The sequence below is a fragment of the Crocodylus porosus genome, unplaced genomic scaffold, assembly GCF_001723895.1.
Source record: "Crocodylus porosus isolate Cpor-Errol unplaced genomic scaffold, CroPor_comp1, whole genome shotgun sequence".
Lineage (NCBI taxonomy): Eukaryota > Metazoa > Chordata > Crocodylia > Crocodylidae > Crocodylus > Crocodylus porosus.
Window position 1 is genome coordinate 22,912,620 of NW_017728947.1, and position 17,871 is coordinate 22,930,490.

Sequence of the window (17,871 nt, forward strand, 5' to 3'; positions counted from 1 at the left end):
TTCCTCCTTTATGTAGAGTGCCACACCCCCACCTTTCCTCCCTGTCCTATCCCTCCTGTACAGCCTGTAGCCCTTGATATTCACTGCCCAGTCATGTGTTGGGTCCCACCATGTTTCAGTGCCCCCCACTATGTCTGGGTTGGTGTCAGCTAGCAGGAAGGTAAGTTCCTCTTGGTTGTTTCCCATACTATAAGCGTTTGTGTAGAGTTATTTGAGGCCTCCTGTGGATTTGTGCCCTGGCCTCCTACTTTCAGTATTATCCTGGCCCCTGTTGCCTACTTGTGTATATGTTCTGCTCGTCGATCTATGCTGGGCTGTACTTGTGGGTGTTGCTTGGTTTGGCAGTCCAGTGCTTCCTCTGCCCACATCATCCCCTTCCCCCAATAAGCCTAGTTTAAACCCCACCAGAGGAGATCCGCCAACCTAGAAGAAAACACACGCTTAGCTTTAGAGGAAAGGTGGAGCCCATCCCATCTGAGCATGTCTCTTGCTGTCCATAAACTAGGCAAATAAAGTACTTTATCCAATTAAATAATCAAGGCATACTATATAATCTTCCATAGCTTTTCTGTAACCATCCATATTATGAATGCTGAATACCTGTGGCTTTGATCCTACAATCTCCTGGTTAACTTAAGCCACTAGAACAACTTATGTAGGGGTTGGTGGTGGGTACAGGAAGGAAAAGTAGGAGAGTTAAGTGCTTGTATGGACCTGTGCCAAGAGGACTCGGCACCTTGGAGGACTGAGGCACAAATTTTTAAGCTGAAAGCCACCCTCTTTATGTACCTCAGAGGCATCTCTTTATTTTAAGAAGGCATACTCTTTAAATTCATAGTCTGCATGCAAAGCAGATAGTCAGTGTTGTATAAGCTTTTTAAATAGCATTCTTCAAATATAATTGTGAAAGGAGACCTTGGAGGGGTTATTCAGCTAGGGTCTGAGCCAGATCTGGTTGAAGTGAATGGGATTCTTTCTATTTCCTATATTTACCAGACTGCAAGATGAGATTTTTTTTTCTCCATTCAACATGGAGAAAAAAAAATTATGCCAATCCCTGCTTTCAAAGAGGAGTAGGGGAGTGGAGGAAGAGAGGGGGGAACTGGGGAGCCTTGAAAAATAAGCCTCTCATCTTGGAGGCAGAGGGGGGCAAGGCAGCTGCGGTTCTGCCTCTGGTCCCAAACCTGGGTCAGGGCCAGAGTCAGAACCACAGCATCCACAATCATCCCCACTTTGCCTGTCCCCAGCAGCCCCTCCCTGCCTTCCCTCTCTCCCCCACCCCTTGCACCTTATTGTCAGGTACTGCTCCATTGCTTCCTGGGCACAGAGCACCACACAGTGGTGGTGGTGGCAGCAGCAGGTCTGGCCCTGGGATGCTGCTGTGTGGCTAGGCAAGGGCCAGAACTTCCATGCCTAGGAGGGAACGGAACCGAAGTCATGCCTGACAGCAAGCAGTGGGAGGGGAGGAGGAAGAGAGAGGGAGGGCAGAGGCTGTATGGGGGTAGGCAGAAGCTGGCTGTGCCAAACCATGCGTGGGGGGTGCAGATTGTAGTCGGGACAAGAGGTGGGGGTACAGAAAGGCTACCTGATGCCTGACCACTGCCTGCCCATTTGTTGCTGCTTTCCCTGTTGCAGCAGTGTGAGGGACAAATTTAAGATGACCCTCCAATAATTAGATTCCATATATGGAAATTTATATCAAATTCATCAATTTTTCCTATATGGAACCTAATTATTGCGGGGGGGGGGGTCATCTTAAATTTAAAGTTGTCTTGGTTTGGGTAAATATGGTATGTCAATGGGAGATGAATTGTCTTTGACAACATTAGCTTTCATTCACTGACTGTCAGCTGTATATAGGAGGCTCTATGATTAATGAATTTCTAATATGATGGCAACTAAAAATCTTAGTCACTTAATGGTGAGTCCTGAGACAAAATCCTGGCTGCACTGTAGTCAATGGGATGTTTGGTATTCATTTCAGTGGATTCAAAGTTTCACCATTTGTTTTATAAGATATTTTTATATCTGTGGACCATATTATACTTTGATCCAAGTCCTTCAGTTTTTACTCTGAAAAAAAAATCCTTTGATAAAGAATGGTAACCTATACCTCTAGCTACTAGTCCTTCTGAAGTATACCCTTAATAAAACTGAATATTAAAAAACCACTCAATTTTTCAATACAAAATTCTGACCCATAAAGAGCTGTCAGGTGATTCCCCCCAAATTATCATGTTGGTTTTTTGCATGTTTTGCAGTGATTCACATTCAAAATCACATCTTAAGACAGATGCTTGGTACATGAAATACAAATATAAATGGCAAGAGAATTCTCCCAATTTTGATGAGTATGATAATTCTTTAAAGGCCACAGATCAAGAATTCTTTGAAGATGCAGAATTATCCCAGAAGTACAGGTAAAACAGTTATACTTTTATAGAACGTTTGCTGAGTATTTGGACAATGTCACACAAAAGATGACAAAGCAGTTGTGTTAGATCCGTGTATCATACTAAACCTTGTTCTCTTGTGTTTACTCATCTCCTGCAATTTCTTACTCAGCTAAATTCTATATATTAGCCAAGCTTGTGCTATTCTAAGAACAGCTGAATTATTTCCCTACAAAAAATCCCCATCAGGATCCATGGGTGACTTTTGCAAAATATGATATACCTAATCCAATGCATCAAGTGCTTTATGACAACTATGCAGGTGAAACTAAACAGTAACCACAGACCAGAATGAAGTCTCACAGAAAAAGTAGAAAGAGCAGGCAGACAAAGTTCTTTGGGTAAATTTGATTTTTTTTACTAGACCAACTAAATAGTTGAAAAAATGGTTGTTTCTAAGCTTTTGGGCACAAACACTCTTCTTCAGGCATAGAGAGCAGAGAGGAGCCCATATGCCTGAAGAAGGGAGTTTGTGTGCAAAATAAAAAAATATTACATTTACTCAAAGAACCTTGTCTGCCTATATCCTTAGACCAACACGGCTACAACCAACACCCCCTAAAGCAGTGGTTCTCAACCTTTTGTGTAGCCAACCCATTTGTAAACCTTGATGGCCAGTCCCAACATAGCGCCTCTCATTCCTGACCCGCTGACTCCCACCCCCAGGCCACAGTCCCCCAGTTTGTGGGGCAGGGTGTGTATGGGAAGGCATGGGGAGCCCCCTAGCAGCCCCCTGCAGGCTGGAACTCTGCCAGCCTGCAAGGGAAAACAGGCTGTTTCCCACATTTTTCTCCTTTAAAGGAGAATCCATTTTTAAAGTTTGTTAATCCATTACTATCTTCATGCTCAAGATAAAGCTACCTAACATGTTTTAATGGCAAACCTAGGAACAAAAAATCATAAGCTGCCTGGACACTTAAGAGCCAACAACTAAACACTGATATTGGTCTATGGCATATTATATTTTACCCAACTCCTAAATTCTTTCCCCACACGGAGGGAGAGAATGACCCCCTTCCTTCTGATAGGCCTTGATCTTCCAGTAATCAGCTTCTTTTCTTTTGCTAATTGTGTCTGCTACCCCTGAGAATTGCTTTTACTCCCTCCCCTTGGCTGTTTTTCACTATGTTGTGCCTGGCTCCCCATGATCAGAGAGACCTATGGAATTATGTCTTGCATTTGAAAGCTTGTCTAACTTTATCGCAGCTATGAAGTTGGTCTAATAAAAGATATCACCCTAAGAAACCCTTGCCTCTTGCATAATTTCTGGATAGTCACAGCTAGAATGTCACTCTTACAGTAGCATTCCCCCACACAGTAGTTTTTAGAACTATGTACAAGGAGTTAGATGTACAACTTCCAGTAACATCTTGTTTCCTGCTAAATAAACTGAAAAATTAATTATTTCTGCTTAATTTTAAAGGATCCTTAATCCTGTCATTCTTTTGCAGGAGCAGTCTTGCAGGCATGATTATTTTGAGGTGTAAATGAAGACTTCTGTGGACAGTTTATTGTGCCCATTATATACCACAGCAAATTGTAGGCATGAGCCTGGGCTTTAAAATTCAGGCCTTCATTGTTAAGGACACTTGAAAGTTATTTAGAGATATTTCTTAGTCAAAAAAAGCAGAATACTTGAGAAAGGAAAACAGAAAGAAACGTGAGGAGAGGATGATAGATATTGGTAGATGTCCAAAAGTGCAGAGAGAAGAACAGAAAAAAGGGGTAGAGAGGAAACAAAATGACTAAGTTATCAAATGCGAAACAGTCAAACTGTCATCTGAAAATTTCTTGAGATACAATAATATAGCTATTTTGGATTTTGTCCACACTGTAATTGCAGGATGCAGTCATTCATGTCCTCGGAGTTCTGAGTTGTCTATCATATTATCTAGTTAACTAAATTGTACTGGAATAACTATTTAAAAACCTGGGGTGAAGAGACATGCAGAACTACATATAAATTGGGACTTCCAGTCTCCCAAACCTTGAGATTCCTGCTTTCAAAGTAGATTGAGGCAAAACCTAGCCAAAATAAAGGTGGTCTTTAACTCTTTGTGCTCCTCTTGAAAGTTGGAGAGCCACAGGAGAACTGTACCATTGGAGAACTGTCTTCAAAATATTTTTCCATCTGTTGGTCCTTTTCTTTTGCTGCTTATTTCCTCCCTCTCTAATCATCTCTCTGTCCACAAATGCACATTTTTTTTCTTAATAATAGGATTGAAGTGTTGTAACTGTGATGGTCAGGTTTTTTCAACACCTCAGGAAGGGTGTTTTTGGCCCAAAAGCTTGTCTAACATCTCTTTCAAGTATACAGCTGGTCCAATAAAAGATATCGCCAAAACATTCTTGCTTCTTGAATTTTCTTCTTAGTTTGTTATGTACTCCTGATCATTTATTTTAAATGTAAGAGCACAGGTCAATAAATTGACCAGGATTCTACAGTTTCTATTTGTCTTTCTCACACTACTTTTTTGTGAGTAATGAAATTTATTGATGTGTGAAATTTGCAGAGTATATTCTATCCTTAAACACAATTTTTTTCCAGACCTCAACCAAAACTGATAACAGAGTTTCAGAAGGGTCACCGCCAGAAGTTTGAGTTTAGAGACCAGCAAATTATAGCCATAGGATTACCAAATCTTGTTTTGGGGGTAAATGATAGTGACATACATGCTGGGGCTAAAGTTGTGTTGGTGGAAAAGAAACTTGATGGATATGGAGAGAATATGGCAGGTAAAACCTTTACATTTCCTGATATATCATTATTTTAAAGACTAAAAGTTATGTAGAAACCACCTTTCTTTAAGATTCCTTAAACTATAGTTCCAGCTCTATGGACTGTTATTTAGTTGTTCAAGGCACTCTTTAATGGGCTTAATCAGCAAGAACTAGGTTTTGCATGTCTTAATGCTTCTATTTTTTCATTGATCTTTTTAACCTTGCTAATCATCAGTTTTGTAAAAAAGCTCACAAGTAAATATCTGGTGTAGAATATAAAAGTCTAATTTCTTAAATGACCCATATCAAGGGAACATTCCTTCCTGTGAGAGACTCTCACTCTCCCCCAGTGATTTCTCCTTAACCTGGCCACAGGGGATAGCTGGAAAGATTTGTAAGATCCTTTCTTCCTCACAATCTTATCAACCCAAGGAGAAATGAATGATTCCAGCATCAAAATATAGGTCCTCTGTGGTGGTAATGTTGCACTGCTAGAGAGTTAAACTATTGCAGATGTCCTTCAAAAACAGAAAGGGAAAACATCAGCATGCATGTGTCATTTGCCTTTAATCACAGTGACATCCTGAACATGCTTAAATCACCAATAGCTTGATAGGTTGCTGTGCAGTATACTACTCATCTTTCCTCTTCTGCTTCTTTCCCCTGAGAGAGAAAATCCACTGCAGCAGCATGACAGAAGTTACATTAAACAAATCAGTGGACCCATGAAGAGAGAAACTGTACCTTTCCATAGCTAACAGTGTCATATCAAAGCAGCAGTGCTGAGTGCAGAGTCTCCATTTCCACCATCCCCTTTTCATCCCATAATTCAAGCATCCAAGCTTAGCTAAAGCATATAGCTCTGGATTCCAGGAACACAGGACTCTCTCCTTTTTCTAATCTTTCTATTACATCCTGTGAATTAAAAGGATTGACTGGATTTGGGGGAATATAGGCAACCATTACTTAGCAAAGGCTAAAGCTAATGAAAACTTACCTGGTTTTCTATTTGGATCTGAACAGAGAAGGTTTGGGCTGGTCTCACAACTTTCCAGTCTCCTCTTTTCAGCTTCCTACTAAAAGGACCTATGTCCCCAATTTCAGTTGTCTTCCTGCTAGGCCACATGCCCTTTTTCCTCCTCCTTTTAACTTTTCCTATATTTAGAGATGATAAATTGATCATTTGGTCTCTCCCAGTTTTCCTGCTGTCCCATTGACCATCCCTAGGGCAGTGCTTTCCAAACCCTTCCTCAGCATGACCCCATTTCTGACCCCATTTCCTCAGCATGGCCCCTCACTCCCAACCTGCAGCCCCAGACTCCCCTAGATGCTCTAGGGCCAGGACCCCACAGCCCCCTGCCCCCGCCAGCAGTGCCCGAGCCCTGGCTGCTGCACATAGGAGGCAATGCTGCTGGGGCCAGAGCAGAGTGTGGAGCTCAGCTCCTCTCCCTCCATCTCCTCCCCTAGAGTCAGCATGGCTGGAGTGGGGCCTATGGTGGGGGGAGAATGCGGGCTGCCCACTGTGGGCTTAGGGCTCCCCACTCTGCTGCCCTTCTCTGGGGGCTCTGTGCCCCAGTGGGCAAGATGCAGCATGGGAGGGACACCTGCATTGCCATGGCTGCCAAGTTGAGGCATCCCCCACCCACCTGGCAGCAGCAGGGCACAACTCCATGCCACCACTGCTGCCATGTCTCACCTTGGGTCATGGTGGTGCAGCACTCCCTCCTGTGCTAGGTGCTACCTACTGGGCTGCAGATGTGTCTCCTGCCCAGCACAGGTCTAGCCGGGCTGCAGCTCCATGCCTTGTGTCCTGCTGTGGCCACAGAAATCACAGAGGCCATGTGCCCTCCTGCTGCATCACCTTGGCTCCCCTGCCCCTTGCCACATCACCTATGACCCCCACCCCTCCAGTGCATCACCTGTGTCCCCTTCCCCACCTCCGCATCCATAGACTTACTTGGAGGCAGCTGCAGGAACTGCTGTCCACCACTGCTTAGCTGCCACATGCATGTACATCTGCACATGCACATGGTGCCCCCTGCCTCTGATTGCACTCCCTTTCTTCCCCAGCTCTTTGCAGGCTGGAACGCTGTCAGCCTTCAAGGGGAAACCCATATGACTGGAGCTGATATAGACATCCCTGAGCTAGCTTTGAACTAGCTTGTTTGGTACTAATAACAGTGGAGCCAAATATGACAGCACAGGATTCAGCACAGACAACTCTCTTCTAGGAACCTGAACTCAGGTGTATAGTCCATGCTGAGCTTGGTCTGTGATGCCTACATTACTATCAATACTAAGTTCGCTCATTTAAAGCCAGCTCAATAGGAACACCTGAGCTGCAATTATGTTTTTAACTTCAGTATAAATATATCCTGGGTTTAGCATGGCTTCTTCCCCTCTTGGTTTGCAGATATAGAACCAGCCAAATATTGTGTATGGAGCTGCTGCTGTTACAGAAGGGGCCTGGAAGTTGCTGGAAGTCCCAAAACTGCTTTTCACATAAAAATACAGGCCTCTGAATGCTAATAATATAGAGATTCTTCTGCAGCTTTGATCAGACTGCCAACTGGAAGTCCAGTTAGGGACAAGAATTTATTTTTGTTTTAGACAAGTTTTTCTCATGTTAATGGGAGGAACATCATATGTTCCCCATATAGATGATATTACCATGCTTTGTGGGTTCTACTCCAGTTTGTCTGTGGGCACATCTACATGAGACACTACTACATAGTAGCCTGTTGCTGCCACACAGTAGTGTCGCTGGGCACTAACCATGATGCTACACTACTGTGCAATAGAAATGACCTACTGTGCAGTAACATCAGAATAAAACTGTGCGGTGACAATACTGCACAGTAACACTGTGCAGTAGCAACTGTGCAGTCCACTGCTCATGTAGACACAGCCTATGACAAGTTATCTCAGACTGAACTATGTGCTAGCAAGAAATCCCTGAGGAGGCCGGAGAAGATAAGGATTGAGTAGGAGCCCCCTGAGGGTGTCAGGAGAGACATAAAATGTCACTGGGACATTACTAGTCAAACAAGCCATTTTGTGTGGAAGGAGTATGAAGGGATGCGCACGCAGAACTTTTGGTATCTAGGGCATTTTGAAGAATGAGAGGGGAAAAGGATGGTTCTCTGGGAGTGGGGGAAGAAGGAAGGCAGACTGTACTTAGAAAGGAAGAGCCAGTTATAATACCAGGGCCCTTGTGAATATGGATTTTGTAGAAGCGTACTAAGTTTGTAAGTGAGTCATGCAAAGTATTCTGAGTTTAGAGTGAATTTGAAACTCTAAATGTGGAGGAAGTGGATCCCAGTATACTGAGCTCACCAAGTTTCTTCCCGCATTTAGGTTTGTACTAATAATTCTTCTGTTGAGACTTCTTTATAGAAGTAAACACTACTGAGCATGTCTACATGTGACACTACGTTGCTGTAGCAATGCACTACTGCAACCTAGTGTCTGTGGACACAAACCATGACTCACAGCGACATCACCACAGCAATGTGCTCCCTCGTTATAGTGTATTGCTGTGGTGACATAGGGACTAAAAATAACCATGTGCTGCCAGCATGGCACAGTACGGGCTGTTACTGCACTGTCATTTAGTACTTCTCAGAGGAAGTAGTAAATTATGCCACAGTAACAATGGCGCCTTAGGGAAACATGTAGATGCACCCACTGTGTCATTGTTCAGACCCTCCAACTGTAACATCCATTTAGGAGAAAGGCATAAATTCATTAGACTGTCATAAATATATTTGCAATTTAACACTGAAGTCACTATCACTTTTTGTACTTTAGGACATTTCATTTGATGCGTGATCCAACTCTAGTGCTGGCAGTGTCAATGCCCAGCACTCAGCCTGGATATTCAAGAAGTACAGTGGAAATGAAAAAGTGTGCTGTTGTTCTTCAGGTAAGCAATTTATAAATAATAAACTACAAAGAAACTTTTGTGCTGTGCGTCCAGATCTGACCCAAAGTCCCATATTCCCTTTGAGTTCTGTGTAATCAGGATCAGGTTTAATTTGACATATTCTTTGAGTAGAGCTGAGTATGTTACAGACAGCGCCCAAAGTAGAAGACAAGTTTCCATAGGAAAGATTTAAATAACTGTATGTATGTGATAACAGGTCAGTAAGAGAACACTAAAGTTACATTCTAAAATTTGGAAATGCTAAAGTAAGGTTTTGTATGTAGTAGTTCTAAAACAGTATTTAAAGTTTGCATTTTGAAATATGATTAAGTATATTGGGATCAGACCCTAAATCTTTTATTCAGTTGATAAATATGAGCTGCAGAGTCATGCTCTAATACAGGGGTGGGCACTTATTTCAGCTGGAGGGCTGTTTAATGAGTTTTGGTGAGCTGTCGAAGGCCACAAGGCTAGCTCTGTCCCTTGACAGGTGCCCTGCCCCCTGGTCGCCATCTGGAGACCAGAAGTGCTGCCTCTCTACCCTTGACTTTTGCCACTGGAAGTCCCTCCCCTTGCCCCTAGACATACTCTTTTTGGGAAGGGGGGTTACCATCTAAACCAGGAAAAAAACAAATTTTGTACTAAAAGTCAAACATGTACTAAACATATTTTAATTTTATTGCAAAAAATATTTTTGTTATGATTTGTGTTTGTGTAGTATATAGAGAGGTGACTCATAATAGGTCAAAAATAAAGTCTTGCTTTTGTATATTGTGTGTAGGGGAGTTTGTGGGGTGCTGTTGAGGGTGTATGTATGGTGGGGTGTGAGTGGCTGCGTGTGGGGGTATAAGGTATGTTGTGAGGTATATATATATGTGGGAGGGCTGCCGGGGCAAGGTTTGAGTGTGTGGCATTTGTGGGGTGAGGGAGGGTGGGGGGGTGTGGGGACCCTTTACACATTCCCCCCTATGGCATACAGCCCCCGATGCTGGTGGCAGAAGCAGAAGTGCCCTTGGGGCACTCATGGTGCTGCTGCACTTTGGCTCGCTGCTCCAGCCAGCTCTGCATATAGCAGCAAGGAGTGCAGCCCAGCTGGCCCACCTGTATTGCACAGTGCTCCATGCAGCACACGTGCAGCTCTCAGCACTCATGCACCACTGGAGGGAGCCCTGTGCAATGGAGCTGGCTGCCACAACACCAAATTACCTAACTTTCACCTAACTTGGAGGTCTTCAAGGGGGAGCTTGATAAACACCTGGCTGGGGTCATCTGACCTTGGTCCTCTTTCCTGCCAGGGGCAAGGTGTTGGACACAATGATCCTTTGTGGTCCCTTCTGACTACAATCTAAGAATCTATGAAACACAAGCAGGGGACTTCTCATGGAAGCTGCATGTAGTTGGGTGTAGCAAAACCCCCAGTTTTTCTTTTTTTAATTTATTTTAAAATGCATTCCCTCCCCTTCCCCAACCAATTCTGACTTTTTCTCTCCCTCTCTATTCCCTACAGATAAGTATAAGTAAGCTAAGATGTAGGATAAGCTTTAACATGTTATTTTAGGTAGTAAGTTTTATTTTTCTCTCCCCAGTTTGCAACTAAGTGCCCTGCTATTTTGATATAGATATGCACTGTTTTATAAGTGATAATTATTATGTTTGTGTTGATTTTTTTTACTGCTTTTTGTCACATATTGCTGTCCCTTGTAGACCTGTAGGGCGCCGCCTGCTGCTAGACTAGGATGTTATAGGTTCTAATTAATGATCTACATGCCCACATTTCACCTGCCACGACTTGATGTTAACGGAGTTGGTTCATGTACCTGCATGTATAGTCCAATTAGTAGTCTCACTGACATCCTGCGGGGTCCCGCATTCCTGAGGACTCTGCCACCCCTACACCCTCACCCGTTCCACCGGGTTCTGGCCACCCAGTTGGTCCGGCCACATGTCCTCTGTTCGAATCAAACAATCAACAAACGACCAAAAAGAAAACAAGAAAACAGAGAAGGCTCTCCTGGCCTGTGTCACTGCTCCTGCTGTTTGCAGCCATGATCTAAACCAAAATTGACCTTCATGTGGTCAGTCCCTCTTTGTTAGCTCTCTCTCTTTCTCTGAGACCCTCTTGTAGAGATTGCCACAATTTCTTTTAGCATCTTGAGTCCATCTTATTAGCTTGTGCCACTATTACATGCATTACGACAACACAAAAGTAAATAGTGCCCCTCTATTAAGATTATTGTGGTACCGTTCTCACTGCTGGGCTCCGCCAGCTCCCAGCATGTAAACAAACAGTTCTGCTCCCCGCAGGGGCCAGTAGACTTGGCTCTAAACCCCTGCTGGGGTTTTTACTCTCTGCCAGAGTCTCCTACCAGCACTCCACGTCATTTTCAGAGTTCCCTGCAGCGTGTGCTGGCTTGCTCCTCCTCCTCCTGTTTCCGGTTCTGCGCTCTCCCTGCTTTCCTGTCCTGGGCTCTTCTTTATACCGGCATGGGAGTTCTCTGCCCCTCCCTTCCCAACACACCTGGGTAAGGGAGTTTTCTGCCGGGCTCCTTGGGGCTGTGGACCTGGGGCCACTGAGCCTTTGCTTAACCCGGGAGCTTTGGAGCCTTGTGGCTCCTTCTCTTTCTCACACTTCTATATTGTGTGATTACTGTTTTAGGCTTATATATGTAAGTTAGCATAAGTCATGTCAAGTTTCCATCTTGTAATGTCAAGCCTCCATCTTATCCCCATGTCCAGTTATGTAACCTATGACTCACACCTACCCGCTTCTATGTAACTTGGTTCCTGAATGAATGGGGATGAATGAGGGTGCTTGAGAGACAATGGCAGTAGGTCTAAAAATAGCTCCCTCTGAATGACCAAACTATCAACACCAATACCTGGACCAAGGACCCAGCCAGTGGAACCACCCTCAGCATTCAAGAAACAAAAGATGAGGCAACCCACCATTGTGGCAAGGCTGCACATGCTCTGTAAGAACACCTGGAGCTCTCTGGGACAGGCCCTCCCCATAGGAGATCAGAGTTAGTCTGCCCATAAAAAGGGGTAGTGAAGACTGACTTCTTGGGGCACCCTCTCCACCTGGACCAGCACCATGACATACCACCTATCCACCCAGAGGCCCTGCCGGCAACCCCCCTCCGGACAACACCTACTGGACAAAGATCCCTTTCCAGCCTGGATAGGTAGCTATCACCCCCCATCCCCTCTTCAATCAAGGACTTGGACTCTGTTTCTCTTCCCAACCTGGACTCCAGCCCTTCCACTGAGTCTCTTTCTCCTGCTGCCATTGTGAGTGCTCATGTGTGTGCGTGCATGTGTGAACCAATAACTTTCTCGGGCTGTGTGGTGTGTTGTCTGTTTAATAAAACTGTTATTTGGACCCCTGAGTTGGGTTTTGCTTTACTGTGGTGCATCCCTACTCCAATCTCTGTTCCTCGCCCCTCTAACTTCTGTTTCATTTCTCCCTCTCCTGCTTCTGGCTCACTGCCACCTCCAACACCTGTCCTAAACTCCTCTCTGTCTCCAAGCCCCCTGTTTCTTTGCCACACAACCAGGTTTCTGTCTCTCTCTCTCATCCTTGCCACTAGGCTTCTTTTTTTTCCCCCCTCCCATACACCAGTGACCTCAAGTAACCCTGCGATCACTTGATCTTAAGTAAAGCCAAGCCTGAGTTCCTCAGCCAGCTTCTCTGTAGTCCACCGGATCTGGCCTCTCCCTACACTTTCTCTCTCTCACCTTAACCTTTCCCCAAGTATCCTGGTACCCCAGGCACACACATACATACCATACCATACAAGTTAGGAACTTACCTATGTGTAGGTGGGTTGTATGTGTGTGTACTGTGTTGTGTGTGTGTGCATACAGATATATATATATATCTCATTGTGTCATCATTATATCAGTTAAACATCGCCAACTAGGAATATATCATTATGTGCATGATATATGAATTAGTGATCTTTGTATGTGTACTGGTGTGCGGGTATTGACAATTGATTTTTGTCTAATTTTTAGCGTGTAGTGTGCATGTGCTTGAATTGGTGATAGGTGTGCATGTGCCTAGGCTGGTTTGGATGTGTATGTGCCTGAGCTGGTAGCGTGTGTGTATGTTTGTGTATGCACCTAATTGATTTGTATGTTTGTATATGTGCAATTGTGTCACACCCTACTGTCTAATACTGCAATATTGTGATCCTGAGAGTTAGCCTGACCCCACAGGGCAACAAGGGACAGCAGCCGGCTCCATCACACAGGGCTTCCCCCAGTAGTGTGCGAGTGCTGGGACCTGCACGTGTGCCATGCAGAACCCTGTGCAATACAAGCAGGCCGGCTGAGCTGCCCTTCTTGCTACCATGTGCAGTGTAGGCCAAAGCTGTTTGCCCTGGAAGCAGCACCACGAGTGCCCCAAGGTCTCCTGCCTGCTGCTGCCGCTGGGCATGGGTCCTGATTGCCCCATGCTCTCTGCCCCTGCCCAGCTGCAGCTCTTCTCTTTGCCCCTGCCACAGCTCTCCCTGCCACTACTGCTTCTGCCTGGAGTGAGTGCTGAATCAAGAAGATGAGGAAGAGCTGATGGAAGCCTGGGAAGCTGAGCAGGTCTCTCAGTAGCTGCAGCAGCAGCAGCCCTACCCAGAAACTGCATGCAGGCTGGGCTGGGGCTTTCCACACACCGGGGTGGGAGTGAGGCTCGCAGGCTGGATGGGGTACAATTAATTGGTAGACACCTGCAGGCCAGATGGAGTTGCCTGGTGGGCCGGATTTGGCCTGCGGGTCATACTTTTCCCACCCTTGCTCTAATATTAAAATGTTCTAGTAATCTTTACCAGCACTCTTCTGATATCTAGTAATTTAATATAACATATCCAATGCAGTTTTCCCAATTTAATTTGTTAGAAACTTTGTATTTCAAGTGCTCTGTACACAATTCCATTTTTCATGACTATTTTTCTCTCTTCATTTTTGCAGCAATACAAACTGTTGCCTACTCACATGAGTAATGCTTCTTGATGCAAGCAGTCCTATTTACCTCAAAGGAACTAATTCATATGTGCAAGGATTTACAAATCCATACTTTATTTGTGATTTAAAATATTCTAAAGCAAGTGATGCGACACTGTTCCTGTGACTGCCCCTGCTTAGCACACTAAGTTTTTTCTGTGTTGCAGTGATTCTCAGGGATGCTGCCATTCTTTCACTCCTTAAATCAAATGGGAAAAGTCACTCATGTTCCCTTTTGCCATTGTCCATTAGAGGAAACATCATGAATCATTATAAACCTTTTATGGGTGTCCTTGCAATGTCTTGGTATTAGGACCATGTGAATTTGTTTTGCTTAATTCTAAATGCTTTTCATCATCCTGTATATAGAGGACCACTTCCAATATTTTGAATTGCAACAGAAGCTGGTGGAGCAAAAAAACAACTATGAAGATGGTGAAAAAGGCAGCAGAGAAAGAGATTCAGAAATAAATCTAGAATATATGCCACCATGTATTAAGCAGCCACTTACATTAGCTCTGCTTTTCAAATTTTTAATATCCCTAAGACCCAGACCAAGAAAATTCTAGGAAATTCTTTCTTTTAATGTAAGAACTTGAAAACAGTTGCTTGCATTCTGAAGTGACCTATATATGGTGTGAATTGAACTTCCTTACACTTAGACTTTCTTGCATGGCATTAGTTTTCCTTCAATCTACTTAAACCTATGAAGTGTAAATGACTAATTGCACGCATTAGAATTCCAAAAGAAAGTACAAGAAGGAAGCAGTGGCCTGCTTTAGCTTAAATCTTCTTACATCTTCCTGTGAGGTCCTGGCCTCAATGTCTTCTTCAGTTCTATTTCCTTAATACATGTTGCACCAGTTTGGCTTCACTTACCCTTGGATCACTGGGCCAGATTTAGATGAGTGTGTATCTAAAGGAGACAAAAGAGAACCTGTTTCCTTGTGAGAAACATGTTGTGGATGAGCTGCAGAAAGAAGTAAAAACTAATCCAGTTTGATTCCCTGGGGACTTGCTTAGATTCACCTCCAAATTTGCACCAGGATGTTTAAATTACATGAGAAAAGATTCATGAACTCCAGTGCTTTTTATGAACTCAAAACAATAGTGTGAGAGTTTTGCAAACTCTTAAATTCCATATGGTTGCTATTCATATTTCATATGACAAGCTGCCAGGCAAGATGAAGTTGTTGTTCAAATGGCTTATTTTCCCTTGAGGTTTCTATGTTATTTTGAAATGTGAACTAAATCATTTTATATGCTGGAAGTGATTCTTAGTATTTCATTTAATTTCTTTTACTGTATAGTACTTAAAGAATGCCTGCTAGAGCAGCAGAAACGGTCTCCTCTACTATAATATAAAATATTGTGTCTTTAAAAATATCCCCTTGGGATAGTGCTATCGACCAAGGAGCAGATTGGGAAAAATATCTATGTGATATATTTTAAAAATATTGATAGGACTATAATTAATGATACACAACATAATTATACAGGGAACAGCCAGGGGGAATTAATTAAAACTGACTCTGTGGATGAATATTTCCTTTTCCTTCAAGTATTGTCAGTGCAGATGCCCATTTGCAGCTGAGAATTGCATGAAATCTCAAGACACAATATAAAACTCTGACCATGTGAGAGAGAAACACAAGGACTTCTTCATTTAGGCAAGGTTACTTCTGCCCCTTTAGATAATTCCAGCTGCAAGTTGGAATTCCCTAACCTCTCAATTCTCTTAGCTTGTTGATGTGGGGTTTTATTTCTTTTTTTCATCTCTCCTTGCTCAGCAATAATCTTCTGTGGGAAATACACATAGTCTTAATTTGGGGGGAGGAGGAACAGCCAAAAGGAAGCAGTACATCTAAAAGTTTTCTAGAACTTCTTTCCTTAGAACCCTACCTTAGCTATTTAACTTATATGGTTCCTATTGTCATAGCCTTAGCGTGCCTCAGGATTTCATCTTTTTTGTATTATATCCTTATAACACTCCTTTGAGGCAGGGAAATGTTAATACATGCACTTTACAGAAGTACTGAGATATGGAGAGATTAAGACTCAGATCATAGATTTCTTGATGCTAAGAATCTCTGGTATGGTTTCTGCTTATTCCAAACTAACACATCCATGTTGTGGGGTGGGGTGGAGATTGTTTTCCACCTGTAAAGAGGCATAGTTCCCCTATTCATTCCGTTGGTGGCTTCTTGCATTTCTGAAGGTGCACTATTTTGCTATTTAGAAAAGTAAATTTTCTCCATTCTTTTCAATGGGCAACATTGTCTCCAAGGATAGATCCTATTCACCTTAAGGTTATAAAGCTCTCCATTCTAACAATAGGGAGTCTTTGCTTATAGGAAGATACTTCCATCTAGCCATGATTCTTGATTCTGAAGACATGAAAGGAATATGTGGTAGGAGGATTTAGCGCCTAAGTCGGGAAACATTTACTTGAATGAGTATCTACCTAACATATAGCAACACTGACTTCAGCATAAAATACTGGTGCTCCACTTCTAGTCTACAGGGTGAATTAGGCCTGGAGAGCTATGTCATCTGGACCATGGGGCTTTGCACAGGTCCAGAAATTTGGCAAGGGTGGAACAGTGGCAGTGGTTATTTGTCATGGCTTCCATAGCCATGACAATAAATTATGCCACTGCTTCCCCATAGCTAAATTTTGAAGACATGGCAATTAATGCTGCCTTGGTTCCCCATGACCAAATTTCTGGACCCTTGGGAAGACCGGGTAACATGGCCACGCGTGCCAGATTGGGCCACAGCTAGATCTGGTGTGCAGGATCAAGCCCATACATGGTTGCTTCACAGGCAGATTGGGCACGTAGTTCCAGGCCAATGCATGAAGTTGCTCTACAGCTGGATCCAGCACATGGATCCAGTCCAGCGCTCCATATTGCATGTGCAGACTGAACCTGTGTGCTACACCATGCTGAATTAGGCCCCTAGACAGACCCCCCATCATGGGATCTGGCTTGTAGACCAGCCCTGTGCCATTCATCCAGCCAACAGATGAAACCATGGGTGTAAAGTAAGTGCTCATCTTCAAATAGACTAGTTTTCCTAGACTTGGAAACCTGAGTTCTAATCCTCCTTCTGTCTCAGAGGGTTTGAACCCACATTTCCTATATCTCAAATGAGCCCTAACTATGGGCTAAATTCTACTCCCTTCCACTGAAGCTGACCTACTAGGCCTCTATGAAGGAAAGATTCACAGGGCCAGAAGGAAAACAAGCAAGAGGGATCCTAACTCTGAGGGCCAGTAAGATGTGCATTGTCCAGGGAGGGAGTACTGGGTTCTGGCCCCTATTGTTTATGAATTTTATCCAGTGGCCATTTAATGCAAAATATATCATTAATATTGATATATATCTAAAATAATGCTATTGAAAGAAATGACATGATTTGGGATGGCAGTTTTTTAACAGAGGGCAGAATCTGGCCCAATGAAGTTACATCAGTACAAGTAAAAAGAGACTTTGCACAGTGATATGTCCCTTTCAACAGCCTCTGACAGCTTCTAGCTGTCTTGTAGCATCAATTACTTTTGTGTCCACTCCCCCCTTTTATGTGAGAAAGCTGCGTGATACAGGAGAAGTGTGATTTCAGGGGACATATGATAGTGGAAAGAGTAGGCTGGTGTCTCATAAAGTGGAATGGCCTAGTGACAGGAGACCTGTAGAAAGCTCATATGTACAATATTCAGAATTATTTATGAAAGCCAGAGACCTTGACATTTGTTAATAACAATCTATCATG

At 43.5% G+C, this 17,871-nt stretch overlaps 1 protein-coding gene across 1 annotated transcript in view; it reads left to right on the forward strand.

The window, feature by feature from the left end:
- Nucleotides 1-17,871, forward strand: part of DCDC5 (doublecortin domain containing 5) — an 85,928-nt gene that overhangs the window by 34,712 nt on the left and 33,345 nt on the right. Inside the window, 4 exon segments of the mRNA XM_019552347.1 lie at nucleotides 2,262-2,420; nucleotides 5,002-5,162; nucleotides 5,165-5,189; nucleotides 8,985-9,099. Of these exon segments, the coding sequence (XP_019407892.1) occupies nucleotides 2,262-2,420; nucleotides 5,002-5,162; nucleotides 5,165-5,189; nucleotides 8,985-9,099 (460 nt within the window).